General features: G+C 37.6%; 1 protein-coding gene across 44 annotated transcripts in view; it reads right to left on the minus strand.

Moving 5' to 3' along the window:
• CLASP2 (cytoplasmic linker associated protein 2) overlaps positions 1-25269 on the minus strand; it is a 153765-nt gene that overhangs the window by 88378 nt on the left and 40118 nt on the right. For 39 of the 44 annotated variants that reach the window (XM_041122346.1, XM_041122328.1, XM_030008601.2 and 36 more), the window contains 2 exons: positions 24522-24592; positions 3824-3970 (listed from right to left, as the gene is read on the minus strand). In XM_041122346.1, the coding sequence (XP_040978280.1) occupies positions 3824-3970; positions 24522-24592 (218 nt within the window). Of the gene's footprint in view, positions 1-3823; positions 3971-4478; positions 4692-19497; positions 19627-24521; positions 24593-25269 lie in introns of those variants that run through there. The other 5 variants (XM_030008608.2, XM_030008610.2, XM_030008606.2 and 2 more) reach the window with 4 other exon arrangements.

Below are 25269 nucleotides of genomic sequence, written 5' to 3' on the forward strand. Positions count from 1 at the left end.
CCATCGCTATCGCCAACAGGAAAAGATCTTGCACAGTCATTCCCAGCACAAGGAGAGAGAATTATAGCCCAAGTAGGACATTGCTATTGCTAATGTACATACCTGTTTCACCTGCCTTCCTGGACAATGACTTTGCATTTCCAGTGCCACCAAAGTGCATTTCCTACATTAAATGCAAAGTGCCCAACACAGTGAAAACATCTCTTTTTGCATATTGGATGGGTCCTTTCACTTGAACAGAGTATCTGGTCAGTAGTGGAATTATCCATTTCTTTTGTAAGAAACATCTCCATGGAGTATATAATGAAAAGCCAAGCATGCATGCATCTGAGGTATAATTCAGCAGGTATCAGCATAAAAGAAAGTGAGCAGCACGGCTAAGAGGTTCCATTTTCTTAGCCTCAAGACAGGATAGCCCCCACTCCCTTTTGGAACCAGGAGAAAGCTGTACTTTCTTTATTGTCATCTACAGCTGGTAGGAAAAGATGTCTTTCTAAAGCAATATCCTAGGAAAAGGATCTCTGCAACGTAAAAGGCAATTTAAATGAATGGAACTTGCAGTAATCTCAGCCTATGCTCAACAAGATTTCTACCTGCACTAGCAATTCTGCCCAGTCACAGAAGCCTGAAGAGAAGAAACTGCAGTGAAGGACTGCTTCAGCTGCTGGTCACTGACATGACTCTGGAAATCTTTGTGAAAAGGAAAGAAAAAGCAACCCAGTTAACGGAGCTGCTGCTACTCCTTTGTCCAAGGCTGAACTACAACTTCTTAATATGTATATACGTATATATGAAAGAGTCAGAGAAAACTTAGGCAAGCAGGACCAACAGGTGGCGGAACCGTGAGGTGAGCAGTTATGAGCCTGAAATACCTGTAGCCAGTGCTTATGAGGAAAAGGTGAGAAATTATATGCCCACTGATGACAGGCTTGGAATGCAGTGGTGAGGAGAAGGATTTGGGACTGCATGATATGGTAGAGCCTTAATAAATCAGCAAGAGCAGACAATTTCCAGAACCACAGATTTGCTCCATAAAGATGGCAATTTTGAGGCTGGAGAAAAATCTCAGGTGTCCTTCAGGCACCTGCAAAGCAGACCCTACAGAAAGCGGATGCGAAAGAGCATCAAGGTTTGTTTGCAGCCATAAAGATTAATGAAGTCTCAAGATAAGCAGAAGAGGATGCCTTAACTGGACTCTTCAAAGACCATGGTTATCTGTGGAATAAAGCTCTCTAAACCCAGCATTTTGTCCTGTAATGACAGTGTGTTTTTAGACACTTGCCCTGTTCACATACGTTTCTCTAGCAGCCATTTCTGACTACTTACTGTCAGATGGGAGAGTGGACTAAATAGACCTCTTGTCTGACCTAGTATCATTGTATGAATAATGTTATGGGCAACTCCTCACTTCTGGAAGAGACTATGACTTGATTGACTTAAGAAATACATTTAGCATCTACACTAATGTTCTTTATTAGGCTAGGAGATGCAGGATTTGTAAATACTATGCAGAAAGGTAAGGCTCTCTTAGATAGCACAGACCTTTAACATTTCTATCTGCTAGCAAGCTTGTTACTAGATAGAACTAGTTTAAACACTGGTAACCTCAAAAAAAAAAGTACGGAGATCAAGAAATACATTGAAAGATAGAAATAATAAGCAGCAGTACAATTAAGACAAATTCTAGCTGCTAAAAACGAAAAGAGGGATAACAGCGTTGCTGATCAATGGTGACATATGGAAAATACTAAAAAGAAAAGATTGAGGGTCAACTCCGGGAAAACTTGAAAGGAGAAAAAACACCAAAGAAGAAGTAAACTAGGAAGTGCATAGTTATATGTAACAAAAGAAATCTGTGCACAAGCAGATTAATAGACCTGTGAAAGTTCCTCCCTGGTGGAGAATAAGAGAAAAAAAAATAGAGGTAGTTGAGAACAACTGAAGACTGGAAGATAAATTCCCATCTTCTAGCCATTTGGTGAAGAACACAAGTCATAACATCTTCCCTACAAAATATTAAAGCAAAAATTCTCCATGGTCAAGCATGTGAGCAGTCTGCACATTCACACCATAGATGCACATACAGACAAGCATTAAAAGAACAATTTTTCAATATTATAAAGGCCAGCCAAACATTTAATCCTTATTTTTCAAAATTCTAACTACAGACATACTGACAGAATAAAAAAAGAGAGGAAACAGATGCACATGTGAACACTCTTCAATATTTTCTAGAGTTGAAAGGAGACATTATAAAGCAAGGAATGGCCAAAGTGCTCGGCTTTTGGCATGCTTCAATTTTGGCCTTATTCCATGTGGTTTTTTCATTTTAATTTTTTTGAAGTTTGGTAATATAAGAAAAGGAAGAAAAACAATGTAATAATTTTAGGGTTTTTAATCTCCTTTACTACTGAATTTTTAGATAAACTGAAAAATCAGTCAAGTGGTTATTCTGTTCTTATTTCCCTTCCCCTGCTCTCCTATCTCCATGTTTTTACTGCAGAGCACATAAAGTGAAAGTCTCCAAGTAAAAACAATTATACATTAAAAAGCATCTATATTTAATAAAATATTATTAGAAGAAGCACATGCTGAAAGAAATGGGAATCCTGAGCATTCAGTTCTGGTACCCTGTATGTTGGTCTTGCATGCAAAAAACATCGCACTTCAGGTTAAAGGACATGGTATTATTATTACTTATCTGTGTAATAATAATAAATACTAAGAGTCAATTTCAAGAAGTAACTTCCTTTAGGAAGTCTTTTAGGTGGTACTTTCTGATTCATACTGCTATCAATTTTGAGTTATACTACAGCAGTGTTGAGCCCGCCCTATGGGAATCTTTTCCATTTATTAGGAATTCTGAAGATCACATCAGAAAACAATAAATTGTCAAAGCATCAGCTATATCTTAGTAACATGAATATACTTAAAGCAGCTTGTTTGGCATGTGTATCTTCTTCCAAATTTTATCTTTGCTTTGCAGTTCACATAAGGGAATGTTACACGCATAGGAACATGAAAAAATTACTTACTCTTACAAAAATCCCTTACTAAAAGAATCACTTATTCATAAAAAAGCCCCACCTGAAGCATGGTATATTTCCACTTAATCATATCTTTTTCTGAATGTGTACAGGAACCATCAAAAAAGCTGTCACTTCTTTAGCAGTAAACAGTTGTTTTTGTTAATTACCCCCGCCCTAAAAAAATGCGGACTTCCGTGCTCAAAGATTATAATTAGTAAGCATCACCATTATACTGCTTTGAAGTCTACCATACAAAAAAATCCTGGCAAGGCTTTTGGCCCTCATTTTTTATCATTCACAGCCAATTTCACAATACTCAGTTTAAGGAAAAATAATAAAAGTCATTCAGGTGTAATATACACCTCTGTTGAGGTATATGGTTGATGGCTAGTCCTTTCTAGCCATGTGAAACAGTGCAGACCTACAGTAAAAATTTCATCTACACAGACCTACTAGAGAATTTCACAGAATGTTTATATATACAGTAAGTGAGGTGTGGATTCTAACAGAGACACCCATACATTCATTTCATCAATACAATTGCTATCTCCAGACATTAATTTTATTTATCACGAGAGGCCTTTATAAGCTATATGTACATTCACAAAACAGACAGACATGCACACACCTTTACATATGAATAATTACGTAAAAACAGGGTCCCTTACTGTTCTCAGCTCTGCAAAAATACTGCAGTCATGAATTAAACATCACCTTCCAAAGTTCTGTTTTGTGCCTGCTCTGGCAAGGTTTCTGGGAACACCGATTAGAATCTGAATAGCTTTACACATTACCTCCAACCTTAGGCCCACCAGCTGATCCTGGCTTTCTTGCACTGTTTGAAGGATTTCCTGGCTTTTTAGGTGCCGGAACCTTGAAGGCTGAAGCAGCTGATGATGGCCTATTTCCATCCACTGACTCTTCATCATCAAAGCTTTTGTCTAGAAAAGGATACATTAAATAAAAATACAACTATTAGACTGGATGTATATATATATATCTTAACCAACTATTTTGCTTCACATTTCACAAAAATTCACAAAATGCATAAATAAAACTAAATATTTATCACTTTGTCCTCTGCCTCTGACTTAGGAATAATATGACAATGAGAAATAAACAGCATTTTCTACATCTTAAGTTCTTATGAAATATTATTTTGCTTTCATAATCAACCACTGTAAAACTGAGCATAAAAATGAATCCTACGCATTCATTCCCACAAAGGGAAAATGTCTTTGCACAGATTGAATATTTTTGCCCATTTCTGAATATTTTCCCCCAAAGGAAAGCCCTTAATGTAATTTTTATCATTCCAGTCTACTAAAGACAAACACTTCTCCCTTTTCTTCTTTTACTCATGCATGCATTTTCTGCTACACATCCTCCCACAATGTGTCTAACCAGCACTCCCTGTTTCTCTCCTTCCACCCAGATTTTTCAACTTACAATCACAGATCCTCTTGCAGATCAGCCGCCTCATTCCTCTGATAGCTCTTCAATCCCCTCACCCTAGGACAGACCCAGCACCTCACATGGCCACACGCAATAAATTCTCAATACTAATCAAAGATTCTATCAAAAACTGCTCGCAAACACCCTAGAGCCACCACTGAGATTTGTGCCGGCATCTTTCTCTCCCTTCCCTGCACTAGGTGCTGCACAACCAATGAGCTGCAAGGTGACATCATCTTCTGGGAGCCACCGCCAGAGGAAAAGGTGAAAATTCTCCATGCAAATAAATTCATTCCCACACACGGTATTTGCCACTATTCCAATCCCTCATTAAAAAAATTAGACAGGCAGACAATACTCCAGGGTTTGCACTCCTTTTTCCTATGATTTCAGGTTTGTGTATTTCAAGAAAGAAATTCACCTCTAGTGACTAAATAAAATATTCCAAATACAAAATATTTAGCCTTCAAAAAAACCCCAACATATTCCAACAGTAGAATGTAACAGTTTCTCAATCCACTTCGGGAAGAAGGATTTATTTATAGGTTTGAGCACAGAGAACACACCAGCATATGGTTCCTGTAATAAATAAAATGGGCGAGGCTAAGACGCAGCTGCACTACAGTAATGAAAGACCAATTTAGTATACTACCTGCTCTAAACCCTGCCATTTCTAAAAAAAAAAAAAAAATCAAATTAATTGCAAAGCTTTATCATCTCTGGAATGGTGACTATCCACCCTTTGCTTATTCAGAACTCGCTCCCAGTGAAACGTCAACTATATTTAATAATACAGCCTCCCAAAGGAAGGCAGATTTCATTAAAAGGGTCAAGCAAGGTTTTGTCCAACAGCATTTGCAGCACCATCAAACGTTAGAACACCCCGCATTTAACATGTCCGAGATCACGGCTGCTATAGTTAGTGCATTTTTCTAGTATTAGAGAAAAGCTGTGTGTTGCACTAACAAATCTTCATGCTTAAAGAAACAAACCACCACAAGAAACATGTGGATGTACATTGACAATTTTCAGGAACATTATTTCCTTCTCTCCTACAAACACTGATTTTTAAGAGAATCTCACAAAAAATAATCACGTTTGGATATGTAAACTCTCAGAATTGGGGAAAAAGCATCAGCCCCCCCCCTCCCGCCTGTGTGTTGCCATGGAAACAGCACTCCTGCTCAGCATACGGGCAGAAGCAGAATACATTTTGATTCCTGCTGCTTTTACTCTTGGTATCTTAAATAGAACCAGACATCAAGATTTTTGAACAGGGAAAACCACTAATCCAAGTGCCAGATTAAGTGCAATGAACTACAATAGAAGTGTAAATAGTAATGGTTAGTATCTAGGATACCTGCATGATTGCAGATAATTTTAAAATAGCCTTAAGAAATATCTTGTAGATTTTTAAACAGCATGAACAGATCAACACTGACACGTAAACAGGCTATCATAAAAACTGATTAAAAGTGAAGACATGCTTTTCAAATAAAAATGGTTTTGTTGCTGCTTTTTTAAAGTTGATAACGAAACAGGCTAGACTTTCATGTTACTATCCAACAGCACTACAATGCAGCATTGATATGCAAATATTGCACAAGAAGCCTTAAAAAAAAAAAGGTCATTTGCAGTACAATCTTAAAAATACTAAGTGAGCATTTGGTCATTTATGCAACACCTCCTAATCAAAATAACCTGAACAATCCCAAACAACTGTGTACTTTGGGAACCAAAGGCTCAGATAAATTAGTTTTATTGTTGCCAAGCTATTCATTACAAAAGAGTATTGAAGATGGAGAATTGTAGAAGTTACTGCTCAACCCCAAAATGCACAAATAGAGTTTCAGAAAAATGCAAATGCAAACCTCCCAGCTACTGACACGTTGTGTAAATTATAGGACAATATATTAAACACCGGTCTGGTAATATTGTCAAATTCCTTTGCCTAGTTAAAGAATATTTTTTCACACATTTAAAACATTGTTAACACTGGATTAAAAACCTACACTACAAAGTAGTTGCATACAGTTTCTTAGTCCACATAAAACATACTGTTTAAAATAAATTCTTTTTTTTTTTTAAATGCATAAGTGTTCTTGAACGACTTAGAACTGATCTTAACCACTGATACAAGGGTGTTCTTAACTGGACTTCTCATGATCTATGTTAAAATAAATTAGAAATTGAAGTACAGTCACTGGAAGTGTTCCAAAATTACAGCACAATACCATAAATGTATAAAATTAATGGGTGAAAAGGATCTGTTTTAATTCCATCAATGCTAAAGTGGTAACACAGCTGAGTTTCTTTTGTTGTGGGTTGGTTGGTTTGTTTTAAAATAAACATAAGCAGGAAAATTTTGTACTGTCTTTTACAGAAACCAGGGGGTTTCCCCACCCTTTTGGGCCTTTATGCTTTTATTTCCCTAGGCTTTAACAGCATAACCCCAAGTGACCTTTAGGGACATTCCATTTTCAGAAAGATGCTTAATAGTATTTGTGAAGATCTGAAACCTGAAGTCTGTATTTATAGCAGTTAATGAAACAAAAGCATTATATTTGCATCCAGTGTGATGTGCTTTCCATGTGCTCTCACTCATGTGCAATGATAGACTTGTTTGTAGCTCTTATAAAAGCATTTCCATATACTTCAGCATACAGAACCCCAGCTCGAGGTAGAACTGATACTCTGCAGGGTATAATCAAGGTGCATGTAATGAACGGGTTAACTTTGTTCATGAAATCGCATGTGGAGGTAGGGATATTCTTCACTTATCTAAGACCATGAGTACCGATGATTAGCATATGTAGAGAAACGTTTACAGAGCATGAATGGGACTTGAGTCACCTAAAGAACAGCTGAGGAAGACTTCGGCCTTCATCCCAACAACCACCAGAAGGCAAATTACGACCACTTAACACCTGATGGCACAAGATACCGAAGATACCAGCCAGCCTTCACGTATCAGGGACTAAAAAGACTGTATAAATAAAGAGGCTCTTCCCCTGTTTGGGTGCGAGCTTGTGGCGGAGCACTGTCTCCCCGGCCGCCCAGCGCTGTTTTGCTCTTTTATCGCTTGCTAATAAATTCGATCTTTTATTTAATACAAATTGGCTCCTCCAATTTGTCACGAGCGTCTATAACAGTGCAGTTCTGCTCAAGCCAGCTGAGCCAAACTTGTTTACTTTTTTTACTTGTTTACTTGGTTTTGCCTTTGGTTAGCCAATGGACCAGGGCTGGGGCTCCTGACTTGCCAACATGCAAAGTGTGATGAGGGTTGTACTGTCAGTACCAAACTGTGACTGTAATGTTAGTTTCATGCACTCTGCAAACAAAATTCATTTCTACAACAGAAGTCATAAAAACCTAAATGTAACTGATAGATTTGTTTTGAAATATCTGAAGGATGCAAACAGTTTTTTCATTCTAGAATGCCTAGATAATCTCCATTTGAGGTAATTTTAAAGGCCAAACACTTTCAGTGTATTAGATTTTACATATGCAAATACACCTGACAGCTGAGAAAGCACTATCCAAACAACATTTAACAACAAAGCTCTAAGCTACTAAAGAACAGGAATAAAAAGCTGTATGAATTGCTAGCAATGTACAGAACATGTTAAATGAAAAACAATTAATGAAAGACACTGAACCTCACTTAAATCTCGTAAGACTGTTCTTGTGATTTAAAATGAAGGTATAGAGTACAATGGGTAAGAAGAGATAAGCACAACCCATGGGTAAGAGCTTGGAAACTAGTATTGCCAAAATCTCCTGAAGAAATCTGATGAGCAGCATATGTGCTCACTCTGGTACAAGTTCTTTTCCAGATGAACAACTTCAAAGCAGAAAAAAAAAAAAAAAAGAGAATTCAAGAAAAGATTGTTCTTATATTCAGAAGGCTAGAAACACAAGATTCAACTTCTAAGCATTACAAGTTTTCTCTTCTAATAGAGGAAAGAGATCTGTACCACAAAGGAGTGTTCTGCAGGTACTATGCAGCAAGTGAACTAGTATCAATGAACTGCTGTGCATTTCTACAAAACATTTCAGAGGAGTCAAAGGAATGTTTCTCGTAAAACCCCCCCAACCAACTTGTATGACACAGACCCTAGAGTTTACCACACTTTCAAAACGTGGGGTTCACCAAAGTTATTCTAAGATTAAATCCTGACACACCTGTTCAATTAGAAACACAGACCAAAACTTTAAACCGTTGTGATGGTTCAGATACTAAAATTCTTAAGAAAAACTATGCAATTTGAACTAAAAATAACAAAAAGATATAGGCTATCTTTGTGCCTTGTAGCATTACACTTGGGGGCCAGATTACAAATACACAGTATCTGTTTTTCAAAGTATTCAGATATATCAAAGGATAAGGATTTACAATCAAACTTGATACTCAAAGACCATTCTAGTACCTGCAATGCTAAAAACTTCTAAACAATTTATTTAACTGCAATTTGGTTATAGAGCAATAAGGGTAATTACAGATGTAGCCAGAGACAAAGGAAAACCTAAAACATTTCACATCTAGAAAAAAAAATATTTTATTTTTAAAGAAAATTAAAATATATTTATTGTTACGGCAACTCAGGTGGTCTTTAACTTAGGTGGTCTTAAGATTCATAGAATCAATGTGACATTTCATATCTAACATTTTGTAAGCCACAGTCAATAACAGAAGAAAGAAATATACTATCATCTGCATGGCTGTGGAAATAGAAAATCTGTATTCTGTTTGTGCTACTCAGAGGCAGCCAACAGAAGTTAACTGATCTTAAAGTAGATCCCCAAGTAACACCAGAGGGGCAAAAAAATCTGGATCCCCTGCAGTAATGCTAAACTAAAACTGGCCATAAAGGCAAATCTCAGTACTCTATCAGTATCGACACCTTGCATACCTAACACTACTAAGGTTGTAAATACCAACTTGCAGTATCATACATTAGACTGACAACAGTCAAACCAGAGAACATAGTATCTTTAATAAAACTGCTTTTAAACTTTGACTTTTGTTAAAAACATGCCTTTCCTATATCCATTTTTCTTTCAAGTATTGCTAACAGATACTAAATGTTGCACTGCTAACAGTTCCTCTTTCACACCACTGTTTATAATGACATGATTGCAAAATCGTGCCCAAGCAAAACAATGACAAGTAGATGAACTCCTTACATTTTCCAAGTCACTCCCACATCCTGCGCCTACCAAGACACTGACTGCCAGTCTCCCTTCAGTGATTTACAAACATAGACTGCATCAATTACTTGGAACATCTGGGACTGGATCATTAGCTCAATTCCAGATGAACTGGCACAGCCTACAACAATTCCTGTCAAGCATGAAAATGAAGCCGCAAGCACTACAGATGCATCAGGTTAGTTGATCCTTCTAATCCATACTTCAAGCCAATGCCCCACATCATTTAGTGAGCACTTTATCCCTTAGACATCAGGCATCCCATACAGCCCGAATCTGTTTGTCCTGACACAAAGGACAGGATTCATTTGCCTAAGCACAGTCATCTAAAACGAGTTTAGACAGTCCTGGGTATCCTGTCTGGCCGCCAGCTGACATTCCAGAAGGGCACAGATCTCTTGCAGGTCTCCCTTATTTGCTCCGTGTGGCTAGTATGGATACTGCAAGGCACCTCAAGTGGCACTAGATGCCTACATCTGGGTAGCTGAATCACACCTAAGATGCTTTATATCTATCGTAAAGTCGTAATTCCTGAGCATTCTCCCAGTACCACAGCAGGTAGAAGGATCTTGAACCACTAGGACACAAATTCTCATTCAAAAACAAATCCGCTTCCCACAATGACGGAGCATGGTTCTTCAGAAGACGACAGAGTGTAGTGACAGAAGTAACAGGAGGCCACTTACCGATGGATTTAACTTTACTTCATGGTACCTCCTTTGTTTCTCTTTGCATTCCTGAAGGAGGCAACTGTACCTACAATTCAGTGCTGGCAAACAGTTCTCATGTTCTGTGCAACACATTCTGATGCTCATCAGCAAAATCCCAAACTCTTACCAAAAGATACTCCTCCTCCTTCCACTGTAACCTCATGGGGCGGGGATATAAAATACCAGTGACAAAAGGAGCTAAATAATACAACTTGGTTCAAAAAACCCCCAATGTACTAAAGCCAATCATGAAGCCAAATATATTCCTTCACACGCTAGTTTTTCAGGCAGTTCCAGTGGACTAGTGTCTTTAAAAAAAGAATAAAAAGCATCAAGCACAGGGAGCAACAGTCAGCAACAGGAATGAGGCAAATATTTATCAGTTAAATTTACAGTGTTGATCCAATCTCAAATTCTGGTAAAGTTCCCCTAACTTTTCAACAAGCAAAGCGGACTACAGCTCTCCTACATTCCACCAATCAGCTACAGCACACTGAAAGAAGCTCATGCCAGATGTGCTTTTTTTTTTGTTGTTGTTGTTCTGGTTGGGGAGGGGGGGGATGTTTGTTTTTAAATGAATCTAAATGAATAGGGCAAAAGAGAAGGAAAAACTGGGAAGAAGAGAATAGACTTGATAGAGACAGTTAGGAAAGAAATATTTAGGAGTGGTGATGGCACTTGCCACAATAATCATCCACATTTCTTACAGGCTTATTCTAATGATACTAATAATTTATCCATTTCCCTCAATAGTTTCATGAAGGAATATGTTCAGAAAAGATTTATCAGAAAAAATATAACATATTCCAGTAGTATTTTCCTAACCCCAATGAAACACTAGTCTTACAGTTCATCTTACTATTGTGTGGCTGAAAGACAAGATTTAAATACAGGTTTCAAACAAAGCTGCAAGATGTCAGAAAAAGCAGCTGAGCTAATTTCGCTCCCAAGCAAAGCTTCACCATGATTTCTAGTTCTGGAATGACTTCTCTAAACCTAAGTAAGTTATCTTCTCATTTTTACCTATTAAAGTTGAAGACAGTTTCTGCAAGTCTTGCTATTTTTTACCTTTGCAGCATCTGTAAAATTATTTCCACAGTCCAATTAAATTTGTTAAAATAAATAAATAAATAAATCCTTTAGTCAGTTTTAAATTCTTGCAATTGGACTTTTTTATACATTTCCCAAATGCTACTCAGAGCAACTTACTGAAAACTGGAGATGCAGTCAATATTACTGTACTTCAGAAATCACCAATTTCACTTAATTTACAGCTTTCCTCAAGCATGTTCAATAGTCTTCTGAATCAACACCTAATAGTCTGTAACTTATTAGTACCAAAACACAATTTTATCAGTAAAGGGGGAAGAGAAAGATAGCCATGGGCTCCAGAACTCATGACAAGGCAACACCTAAAATAGGATTCAAGATTAAATAGCAAGAATTTAAAAAAACCCAAGACAAACAGAAAAAAAAAAACCAACAAAAAACAAACCCCCAAAACCCCCCACAACCAACCACACCCCAAACTAGTATATACCTACTGTTGTTGTTATTCAACTTTTGTACTATGTTATTGCTTTAGGACACACCGAGCCACACTGTACTATGCCCAGCGCTGAAATGTTAACAAGCGATGTATCTTTTGGGCAGGGGGAAGGAAAAAAGTGTAGTAAGGACACGGGCATGCTTTGCAGAAGAAATTAAAGACTGATAATTTCTGACAATTATAGGTTGACTTAGTAGCTGTAACACAGAAACTGATGGGAATACTCCTCTGTTTTAGCACAAAATAAAATATGCCTACCTCAGCAGAGGTGTTTTGCTCTCCTGTGAAGTGTTAGAAGTAAAGCTGAGAGGGGCAGTAACTTCTGAAGCAATCAAGACCTCTGGTAAATGAATGAGTACTCCCGCAGAAAGTCTCCCTATCCAGACACTGATTAACATGAACTTAGGTAGTTCACTTTAAATAGTAATAACCGGGGAAAAAAAAAAATTAAAGGCTTCAAGACAACTTTTACTCAATGCCTGGTAAATCTGTGAGCCACAAAAGAGATTCATCATTTGTATCAAAAGTTATGGTTTATTCAACTGTTGTAGCCTGTCTGAATTCAGACCTCATTTTTGGCCTAACACTTCACTCTGTTGCTTAAGTTGCCCTCTAAAAAAGCCACCACTTCAAATATTTTCTTGTATAAGCCCTGCTATTCATCTTTAAAATATTCTGCAATTCAACAGCTAGTCTTTTCTCAGTAGGCCTGGTTTCATTACTGTCTTCATTACCTAGGCTCCTGAAGTCATTTTATTTCTTTCTTCACACATTTCCTTTGCTTGTACATCAAGTATCTACTCTTGATCGCACCAGTATTTTCTTCAGTGAATCTAATGACCTGTTTTAAAACCAATATACTTAATATGAAAACACATTATATTTAGAACGCACTAACCATAAGCCACAATAATATGACTAGCATTATCAATGTATTTAAGTTCAGAAAAGTGAGAAAAAAAGCTACAGATACTAAAATGATGGTCCAAGTCAATCAAACACCTGATACCCATTGAGGAAGAAACCATTCATGGCATTTCCAATACTTAACTCATTCACACGGAAACACTTAAAGAGTTTAATGATGTGATTTTTCAAACTATCAATTACATCACAGCAAAAGTAATAGAGGCAGACATAAGGACCATGTTCATTCACCCTTAACATATATCACATCTGTATGTGATAGTGAAGGGCCATATGATATGTATCATATAATATCAATACGAAGGCTTACTAACAGTAGGCTTAAACTGTCATTTACTATTAGAGGCTGACAGTGACAAATTTACTTCTATCATCAGCGAAATTATTTCAGTAGCAAACACATTACTTTTTAGTGTGGCCAATTTCTGTGCATTAAACTCTGTATGTTGAAAACTTCAAATAGCAAGGCAGATTCACAAATAAAACATAGGTCCTAGAAGCAGAAAGTGTAATAGGAACACACAGCAGAGAAGATGTAGAAACATTTATTTTTCTACATTTACTTTAAATCCCTGTAGTTCAGGAATTAGAAGATGATACTAATCTCTGAACATGACAACGTGCACACCACAGCACAGAATAAAAGGTGTTGTTAACGGTCTTTGAGCTCACTGACCAACCTGTTGTCTACCTCACATATTCAGAAGTGGAGATTAAGAAGTTATGGCAAATTATTTTTAATTTACTCTCAATGCTGCAACTTCACTATAGGTGGCAAAACCTGTCACTTTAAGAGGATAGACTCTCCTCAAACTGGGCTTCTTACAAGAAGCTAAAAAACTCACATCAGATCTGGAAAATCCGAAGTGTCTGGCATATAGCTAAGCAGCTTTAGTAGCTGCCATTTCTCCTCCTCTTTTGTGAGAGCATCATCCAATCCCAAAATAGTACATTCTGATTGCTTCCCTCAGTGTTTTTAAATATTTTGCAAAAACCAACTCAACACCACAAAGAGATTTTAGACAAAAACAATCTACACAGAAATGCTCTTGACCTTTAAGTTTAATAGCAAACCTCATATCATATAAAGTGGATTGACCAAAGGACTTTTATCAGGTCACCACACAAAACAATCCCTAATGATAAAAGAGTATTTCGTCAAATATAAATCTACTTCTGCTAATTTTTTAGGTGGCCACAGAACATCATGCAGCTCTTGACATTTGATGAATGCAACAATATCTACTTTGATGAAAGTAAGTTTCTTCTGCAGGCTGTTAAGAACTTTGTTCTACATCTTCATCCCTTCTCCTCACCTTTCCTCAGGCTCCAACTATCCACAATTTTGAGGGCTTTTAAGTGTTTCTCAGTTGAAGAAGAGAATTTTCACATCAATTAAATACATGCAAAACTGTAGCAGAGAAATTTTAAACCACTAACCGTGCAAACCTTGTTGCCTATACTCCATACAGCTATGAAACTCCTTTGAGTTTTAAATTGTAGTTACTTCTTGTAAGAATCTACAGGCATAGCTGGTTTTCAAAAGGCTCTTTCAAGTTAAGCACTGCTCCTTCCTGCTGTTGCTACAAAAGCACATGTTGATGAAGGAGTTGGGAAAGGAAAGAAGGCACAAAACCCAAAACACAATTCTTTAAAACTAAGGTATTTTTGTGAACATAATATACAAAGTGGCATTTCTGATTCAGGTGAATACTACAGCAGAACCTTCACCTCTGAAGGCATTTCAGACACCTGAAATGATCCAATTACAGCTTATACTTGCTCATCAGTATTTACTACTGTAAGACTTCATTAAAAATAACACATAACAGTAACAAAAATCTCCTCATATTTAATAGATAACAAAGATGAAAATTAACCTGCAATTAGTCATGTGAAAGAGTCTTGCAACATCTGTCAAAGAAAATCCTTACTAGACTTTAAATTTCTCCTTGGGCTGTTGGCAATTCTAATGCTTATTTCAAAACGCCCCTTTTAAAAGAAAAAGAAAAAGAAAAAACCTGTAATATTAGCAATAGTCTAGAATAATCAAAGATGTTTCAAAACAAATAAGGATATCAACTGAAACAACAAAGGATTTATTTTCTTACATAACTTGTTCTTAAAAACAAATGGAAACAGACTCCAAAAGCAACCAACACTTTCAGATGCCAGATTAAACATATCTGGAAATCTGTTTAGTGGACTGGTGTTTCACATTTAATGAAAACAACAACCACCACCATCATCACCTACACGTTCCCCAGAACTGAACACCAAAAATTACTTGACACTTTAAAAATGTCATTTTCAAACAGGAAGACAAAACTTACCTGTAGTTATTATTCTAGCATATAAAAAAAAAAATCAAGTGCAGTTATCACTCTAGAATCTATGCTAGTTTTGAGAAAATAATTGTCACAGGTTTGCAGCTTTGTTTTTTTAAGAAATGCTCCAAGTTGCATACTTCCTTGAATTATTTTTTTTATTCACATCAGGGTTGAACCTCACTGCATTCATCTGTTTTCCAAGTAGAAACTGTGTCTTTTCATATAGCACTTGGCTTGTTTACACATTTCCTCCCTCTTCCACTCAGCTGTTTCACTGTCCCCACTGTTCTTTTACTGCTATTAGCAACAGTACATGCACTTTATAGACAAAATACTACTCAGAATCTATGTTTATCACTGGGAATAGCATATGACCTTACCATGAAAAAAAGCTTTGCACTGGTTTGGTTCAGAATGCCAATCGAATTCCCAATCATGGTATCTGTCCTTCCTCTCTCAGGCACAGTGAGTAAAGCCATTTCCCAAACCAATGTGCCCACCAACTGCTAATAATGGAAGAGGAAGTGTGTGGAGCAATTACAAGGAAAGGAGCCAGTGCAGGCCCAGTCAGCATGTTAAAAAAAACAGGCCCAAAGAAGAACAGAAAAGGGAACAAGTGATGCAATTCTATTCCCCAGAAAAAACTTCTGCTACTACCTATTATTTTTTTTTATATCCCCCCAGGAAACAGCTCTGAATGGTACAAAGCACCACAGTTACATCCTGCCCAGTTTCTAGGCCGGGATAGTAATTGCTTTATTACCATCATTCACAGGACTCTGCTGGTTTAAAAAGCCTTCTCCCTCCTACCAGAGGAAAGGAAAATCAGAAATGCACATCAAAAATGCATATGCGCTAAATGTTTTTTTTTTTTAAATCAAGCTAATGTCTCGAACATCACTGTAGCCTCTGTACCTTTAATACATCCAATCTTTTTTTCAGTCAAAAGTAAATATTTTACAGAAACTACTAATCAGATTAAAGACTTAGGAAGACAGCCTTCCCTCAAAAGAACACCAGGGAATGGAAGATTATTGTTCTTGTGCTCCAGGACCATGCATACATTAATGAAGTATTTTGAAAGAAGACAAAACCCGTAATTTGATATGCATATCTAGCAAGATGTAAGGATAATTCCTATTCATAAACCAGCCACATACGCTTTGTCATCTGAAATCTGACAAATGCTTAAAGTCATGAAACATCATTATATTGTGTGCCATTTAAATAAAAATCCACTAATAAAGACATAGATTTATCTCATTCGTTATATGATTCAAAATAGCATACTTGGTATATACTAGTGCAACAAATGTGTGCACCAAATATGTCCTCTTACAAAGCTGATTATATGCTTTTAGATAGCCCTCAAATACCTTGTGTCTGGTACTACAATATGTTTAGTACATCTTAAGAAAACCTATGTCTAATCTTCCCTTCATGGCCCCTCATGGTTTTGGGCAGATAATTTTGTCCTTATTCTAATTACCTTGTTCAACTGGGAGCAAGACAGTTCCTTACCTATGAAATATCAAAGTAGCGTAGCACAGACTGACACCAAGGTGAGAAAGCACTGATGGAAGCCACTGAATTACAGCCCTGAAGAGAACACACAGCGTGATGTGCGGTACTGCAATTCTGTAAGCGACCTCCTGAACGCCCTAATCTGGTTATCAACGGATAAGGACAGAAATGCATTATCTCCTCCAAGGAACAAGAAATCCAGAGCAAGGAACGGTTCCTGACTGGTTTTCCTCAGCAGCCTCAGAACACAACTTGCAGGTCAAACATAGACCTAAATTCACTCAAGTATGTGAAATGTCTTTAAGACTGAGATAGTGCATGCCTTCCCACTGGCACGCATTCAGTACAGTAGAAGTCACAGTCCCAATTGTTTGCTGGGCCACAAACACAGTACTATTTTTTTTCCTGTACATTCTTCCAACAAAAGATTGGAGAGCTTGAGACAGTTAATGTGGGGGCAAACAGAAAATCTGGCTCTTTCCTTTAATCTTTACTTGACAAATCAGATTAAGATTCAAATGTTAAGCACCACGGTTTATTTACATTTCTGCTTGTGCTCAAGAAAACAAAAAAAATTCCAAAAGGTTACAATAAGCCAGTGTCTTGCATTCAAGATGAAATGTTGAAATCACCACCTCTATATAGCATTTCCAAACATAGTCTGTGCAATTCTGTAACATACCTACGCTGATTAAGTGAGCAAACCAAATCAAATAAAAAAAAAAAAAAAAAAATCTATTCTCTGAAGTATCTGCACAACACCTCCCAGAAAATCAGCATAGTCTCACAAATAGTAAGTTAAACAGACATACTGGCCACAACAAAGTGACATTTTGTCACGAAAAGACATTTCTCAAACGCTACAGAATCACTAACCTTAAAACAGATTGTTTCTTCTATGTAGCATATATTAGGAGGATGTACAGGATATTTGCAAAACAAAAGACCATGGCAAAACCTACATTAAATTCAGAAAAAAGATCCAAAAGTTTTCTTAATAGTAACTAAGGTTTTGTTTTCCCTAGCGGTTTCATAACACAACATCAGAGGACTGAATTCCTTATAAATGTGGTAAGCAGTAGTTTTGAGAGACCAACGGCTACATAATCATCCTACACACTGTTAATTGTATCTGGCATTATTGCTCAAAGCTCCTACACAGAATGTCAGCTGACTGCCTGAACAGTACTTAGTTCTTAGTGCCTTTGTTAATGACGAATTAAATTTTACCGAAGAGAGTTCCACAACCACCCTCACTTCATAAACCTCAACCATTACAGAGCCACAAAAATCCTATGGCTTTGCCTAGGGAATACAGTTATTTCTTAACATGCTACAACTTGCATCCTTAATCTGCAAAAGTTCCCACAATCCATGTTTACACCATGGAGAACTGTGTTGCTTCACATGAAGGAAACAAAGATGAAGAAAAACATGCCTAGAAAAAAAAATCTCAACAAGAAAGAGCTTACTACATGTTCAGTTCTACAAAGACCATGATTTCCCTCGCATCCTGCAGATGGCAAACAAAAATACAAACATCAGAGAACTGCACGAGTTTTTTTTTTTAACTATATAGTCCAGCCTTAATTTCACCCCTCTGGTCACACTGATTATCTCTTTCAGTCTCTAACATCAAAGAACTAGGTGAAAAACATACATTTAAGGATGCCTTAAGAAAGGGTCTTTCTTGGGACTTTTACTACTGATGTTCTAGCAAATTCAGATAAAAGATTCACCTTAATCGAAGTATGTGATCTTCGTAAGACCGTCTTCCTTAATGTTATTTAAAACTACATATATAATCATTTGCAAAAGCACAGCCCTCCTACTACATTCCCAAACTTACTGCAAGTCCAATGAACACTTCTCAAGTTTCTCTGAAAATAACGCATATATAGAAAGTCATCAAGTTATTAAGCTCAAAGAACCTGGCAGTCACGCAAAAACAAGAGATGTGACAAAGATAAAGCATATGTCCAGTTTTTAATCAAAACACAACAAAATAGTCTGTATTGCTTTACTGACCTACTTTCAATTGGTTTGTGTAACAATACACTGTGCAATGAAGGAAGTGTAGTTAACATCCCATGTCTTTATTAAATATATATTCCTAGCCCTAGAAGCAAGGCACTTCTTTTACAGCTACACTGAATTACTATGAGTTCCTTCACAAAACAGTGCAAATAAACACACACTTGTTTACAAAGCAGTATAGGAAGTTCAGTCTTATCTTACAGAGCTGGCTAACACCAGTAACACCGAGACAAGAGAGGGTAAACAGACTGCCAACATAAAAATGTGGAGTGGAAACTGCCAGCGTCGTAAATAATTAAGACTACAGACCATCCCGTAAATCCATGCATGGTTAAAATTTAAAAAAGAACCAGAGCTCAGTGCCCAAGGCACCCTCCAGCTGCAAGTACCACCCGGGATACACCGGGATAAGAGGTCCACCTGCCACAGAGGAGGCTGAACACAATTAACTACGGCCAAACCTTCCCTTGGAAGGCGGAAGAAGAGACGCGGAGCCCGGCGGCCCGCTTTTCCCCTTACCGGAGGGCATCGCCCGGCCCCGGCGGGCCCCTCCGGCCACGGAGCGCCCCGACCGACCTGCGCGCCCCTCGCCGGCGACGCGGTACCGCTCCCCGGGCCGCCCCGCGCTTCCACAGGGCTACGACCCCCCCCCCCCGCACCCGCCACTCCTCTCCTGCCCTGCCGCCGGCCGGGGCAGCGCCGGTCCCCGGAGGCGCGAAACTCACCGTCCCCCACAGCCATCATACCGCGGCGGTGGCGCGGCGGCTGCCGGCTCCCTACCGCAACAGTCGCCGCCCCGCTTCAAAATAGCAGTCCCGCCTCACGCGGGAAACCCCCTCCCGAGCCGCCGCCGCGCCTGGCCTGGCCTGGCCTGGCCCGGCCCCGGCCCCGGCCCCGGCCCCGTCTCACCGGGGACTTTTACTGCGCTCCCTCCCGCTTCCCCGCCGGTCACGTGCCCCGCGGGGTGTACCCCCCTCCCGCTGCCCGGCCCTTCCGCCCGCCCCGGCAAGCGGGGGAGCGCAGGCCCACCCATCAGGGCCCTTAGGTGACATGTCACCCCGGGCGGGGGGAAGTTCTCCCCCGCGAAAAACGATGCAAGACCCTCCCTGCTTTCTGCAAGGCCGCCTCGGTTAAGGAGAGGCCTCCCACGAAAAAGAAATCCACCAAAAAAAAAACAAAAAAAACAAAAAAAAAACCCACAAACCAACAACAACAACAACAAAAAAACCCAAAACCAGAGGAAGCAGAAGATGGCTTGTTGAAGAAAGGTGCTCTCTGAGGAGAGTATTTGGAAATCCCCTCAAAACTTGAAGAGAAATGGCTTTTTAAAGCATGCATGCAACAGATGCTGGGGAGCATTTTGCAGTGATATGTAAATTACAACAAAAACCGACCCAAAACCTGAACTTCTGCTTACAGAAGTTATTCCCAAACAGAAGTTTATTCCCAAACCAATGTTTTGAGTGACGTAGAAAGAGGACAATCCAATACAGTAAAAAAAGAGGAAAAAAAAATCCAACATACTCTGTCCTGCCTCAGAAGTTTAAAATGCAGACGGACACACAACTGTAACGCATGCAGAACTGCCCAGCGTCTGTAAAACACGCATTTCTGTAATTCAAAAACTCTGGGAAGTTCCTTAAAAAACAGTGGAAGAATCACTCTGCTAAGGCCCTTTCCTTCCAAATAGGTTTGAACTGACCGCTACACTTCACTGGCCAGTATATTTTCCTATTTAGAATTATAAACCAGCAAGAATAAGAGCTGAAATTTAAAACAATGTGGCTATATTCTGACCATTCGCACTGAGCAAGCAAAAGAAATGCATGTAGCTCAAAACCCTGTAAAATAATCATGGCAGCTATCATCTATTTCCATATTTCCCAAATGATATACATTCATACTGTGCCACACCAGTGAGCTCTGTCAAGAGTATGTCATCATTGTCTCCATAGTAACTATATTTCCAAAAAAGAAAACAGCAAAGGGGAATAGAAAACAAGAGCGTAATGTGGAAAAACAGATACACACTTGTGCTATGGACTTTTATTTGCCCCCCCCCGCCTTTTTTTATTTTTTTTTTTTAAGGAGAACATGTACCTCAACTGCATCTTTATCACCCATAACACAGCTCCCCCACAGCTGTGATACTAGCATCACTGTATCCTACCTGTCACATTTTACGTTTTGTAAAGGAACACTACGAGGCATACTATTAAAATGGGAAAATTGCACGGGTTGAATAGAGATGTACAATTTATATTCAGCTCAAATCATTCTGTCTGCTGAATGAGGCGAAGTAGAGCGCTCAACATTATTATTATTTTCCCTACTTTTCTTTTAATTCCCCATCTCAAAATTTACACTACTACCCAACAGAGGAGTCTGTTTAAATTCTCTTAGAGAAAACAGTATTTACTAATCTCAGGCAGCAGAAACAACTGCTTTTGCAGCTTTGAGATTGGCTGCTAGTTCTGTTTCCATAGAAATGAACATTCATTTGCTGAAAAATGGGGAGGTGCTTTAAATAACCTTCTGCAGTTTGCAGGGATACACATATTTCTGGTGGAGTAAAAGGGCAAAACTAGCAGTACACTAGTAGTAAGATTTTTGCTTAACAGGCAAACATCCTGATACGGTTCTCTTAATGTGCAACATAATTATGAATGTAAACAAACCCCAAGGTTTTCATAGCAGCTATCATTCACATAATTCACATTAAAGAAAGTATGTCTGTTTTTACCATCCACATCTGAGGGCAAGGGAAGATGGGGGGAAGGGGAGAAAATAATTAAAAAAAAAAAAAAAAGAAAAAAGAAATCAAAGGTCAGTTGGAGACGCAAGTTAGCAGTGTGATACTATTTAAGCCTGTAAGTCATCCTCATCAAGCAAAAGCACTAAGAATTTTGCCCAGTCCCCTTGTTAGACACGGGGCCTTCTCATCTGTTGGCTTTTGAAACTCCTTGCCACCTCCTGCCCCAATTATTCCTTCCATACTTGTTTCAATCTGCTTTTCACCTCGTCTACCCTTCAAGAGGATCTGTCAGTCTCTAACAGTAACTTGTTATCCTCCTCCTCTTTCTAGTTTCATCAGGGATCAGATTCAATTAAGGAAGATGGTAACACAAGGCTAAAGGGACTGTTCACGCTACGTCCACTCTTAACACAGTCATGGGGATAATAAGATACTAAATCTACCAATGTGCGCAAGATTGCAAGTACGGTATCTTTTCCTCTCCTCCCTGTATTTCTCCCACATACCTAAGGATACCAATACAATATTTTTAAAACCTGTCATGTTTAATCATGCTAGTACTTTTTAAAAAATATATGTATTTGTTTTGATTATTAAAACACTATGGAAGACATTCTTGTATTCAGATTGTTTAAAGCTGCGAGTTTTGAGGGTTTTATTCCTTTTTTTTTTTTTTTTTTCCTCCTAAGTACATGCTGAATAAAGAGACTGAACAACTGACATTAGTATTATTTGATAAAAGAATCCTAAGTTGCATCTCTGGATTCTCAGAAATGAGGTCAACACAAGAAAGATTTACTACCACAGCAGTGTCACTCAGGACTATGAAGAAGCTGACGTCTTCCACGGGTATATTAGCAAGCCCTTCCCTATCCATCACACACTGAAGAGAACCCTCATTAGTACAGTTAACTTCTTTGGGAAACTCAATCTGGCAAAAAGCCACTCCTTTTGCTGGTAAAAAGGTCCACTACAGAGCTGTGCCAGCCTAATTATATTAAAGCCTGTTGAACAGGTTTTTTGCCCCCTCCCCTCCATCTTTGGAAACATAACCCTCTTACCCCTTTGCTTCCCAAACCCTACTCCAAAATACCCAAAGCACTAAAAAAATCCTCAACACTGTAACAGATGTATTTAGACATTAAAATTTGGCCTTTATCCAGAGATGTTTGATAAAGCTCCTAAAGAAAAGTTGGTAACAAGGCTACAGGAATTCAACAGTAACTTTCATTCTACACATGCAACCAGTAAATACAAATTATTCTTCAGAGAATAATGAAGGACAAAGCCAAGATAAAGCACTAACAGTGGAAGAGTATCTTTTCAATAACATAAAAAAAAAATTGTCTAGATGAATACAACAGATAAACTAGGTTCAAGGAAAAATACTGAAACCAACATATTAGAGGGATTCTCTCTCTATGGTACCAAAACAGAATCATAGCAACTTTTGCATAGAAAATGCCACCTACAAGACAAAATAAATGGTTTATACTGCTGTAGAGCAGCTTTAATATCTGCACTTTGCAGGTGACATAAAAATGGCTTAAAGAAAAACAAACTTAATCAACTCTCTTAAAACAGACAAAAAGCTCACAAGTGCTATGTATACTAGTCCAGCAATGTTGTATTTATATTTTCATATATATTTAAATTATTTCAATGCATTTATATTCCCTCAAATAACCTTCTCTGTTCTCCTGAGAACTACCAACAAAAGAAAATACGTGTAAAATACATCTTTGAACCTCTCAAACCTATGCAGTAGTATTAACTTCAAATGCAGAAGATAATGGTTTACCCTTCCACAATGAGTAAATTTACCATATAACAGAACATTTATGTAAAACACTTCTCCCCAAAATTAATAAGTTTTCTTTGTGGTTGTTTTTATATATTAATCCTTACAAATCTATTTTTGTATTCTTTAAGTGTTCAAGAATAGCAATGTTTTATTTCAAAGCAGAATGAAGCATAGAAACTTACTACCTCAAAAAAAAGGTTGTAAAAACACATTCCTTTGAACCTACAGTCTCTTCTGTTTTCACACTAACAAGAAAAGGACGAGAATATTTAAAATTAAAAGGTCTATTTGAGCACATTAACAAATCATATGCATTCCTCAAAATATTTCTACTCTTGCATAGTTATACTTTTTAGATAGAGCAGAGCCCCCTTTTCAGTCGGCATAGTTGCTTTGAAAGGAAAAGCAACATCAGAAAACCCTCCCCTATAAAACACGATTTACCAATTCCTTGCAGAAGACAGACAATGAAGCTTTCAAAATCAACTACATTAAAGCCACTGCCACAACACCTCCCTTGTTGTGCTGTTCTGTAACAGGTTTTTTTCTTAAATTATAGATTTAAATAAGAAAGAATGATGATTTTGCTCTTTTGTACTATAAAATACTATATCAAGAATGCAGTAGGAAGCAACGAGGATTCTCTGCACAACAGGTTTTCTTTTCATGAAATACACCAAAAATAAAGAGCTCAGATTCAGTACAGATAAGAGTCTTAACTTTCAACATTTAAGTGTCTTTGAATGCTGCAGTCACCTATTTCTATAATTTAAAACTCCACGTACTATAATCATTATTAATCATTTAAACTGAGAAGAAATCAAACACATCCATCACTAAATTACCATTTTCTTTTAGAAACATACTGTAAGATCGGATATAGATTCATCTCATCTTTTTTCCCATGCACAAATACTTTGCAGCATTCTTGTATCCTCTACTGAGCAGACATGTAACTTATTAAAGATTCACTGCTTGTTTCCATGCAGTTTCAACACCTTTTCCAATTGTATTCTGACTGCAGTTCAGCAAATACTCTCAGTAATACAGTATAAGTTTGCTTCACTGTCTCATTTTCTTAGTATTTACATGTTTCTAGTCATTCATCTCACAGTGATAATACTAGTGTTTAAATATTTATTCTGTATTAATCTAAAGTTGATTATAAATATATGATCTTTCATACTCACCACTGACGCTACTTAAAATCATATTTCCAGAGTTTCTTACTTCATCAAATTTTGCAAAGATTGTTTGCAACCTGTAAAGTACAACAACGAAAAAAATATTTTTACATTTCTGAAATCCCCCTGGATACTGGTGAAAACAGAAATCCATTTATTATCATATACAAAGCAGTAGTACAGAATATACAAGGGATTAAGAGTATCAAGAAACAACTGAAGCTAGTTGAGCATCTTCACACATGCACAGAAAACCAAATCAACTTAGCAAAGAACAAAACTGAGCATCATTATTAGCGTGATTAAAAATAACTAAAATTCTAAAGTTCAGGTTCAGTAATAGAATATATTGAGTTTAGATGACTGTGATATAACTCTATTTATACACAACAATAAAAAGCAACAATTTGAACTATGGAATGTTCATGTGGGAGAAAAAATAGGGATTACTATTTAATTTGTTCTGAGATAATTACTAATCTTCCTCAAAATTTTTGCTCCTCAAAATTTCCTCAGTTTTTTTTATGAAAATACTTTTGCAGTAGTAAGCACTTCCACTGCAAAAAAAAAAAAGGCAATACTTTTTTCTAAACTTAAGGTATACTAAACACTTTGGTTATGTTCAACACACACACCACTGATTTAAATTCTCACAAGAGAAAACACACTGCAAGTGCTTAGCTACAGGTAAACTGTAAAAAAAAAAAACAAAAAAAAACCAAACAAACAAACAAAAAAACCCAAAACAAACAAA

Source organism: Aquila chrysaetos, chromosome 3, assembly GCF_900496995.4.
Source record: "Aquila chrysaetos chrysaetos chromosome 3, bAquChr1.4, whole genome shotgun sequence".
Lineage (NCBI taxonomy): Eukaryota > Metazoa > Chordata > Aves > Accipitriformes > Accipitridae > Aquila > Aquila chrysaetos.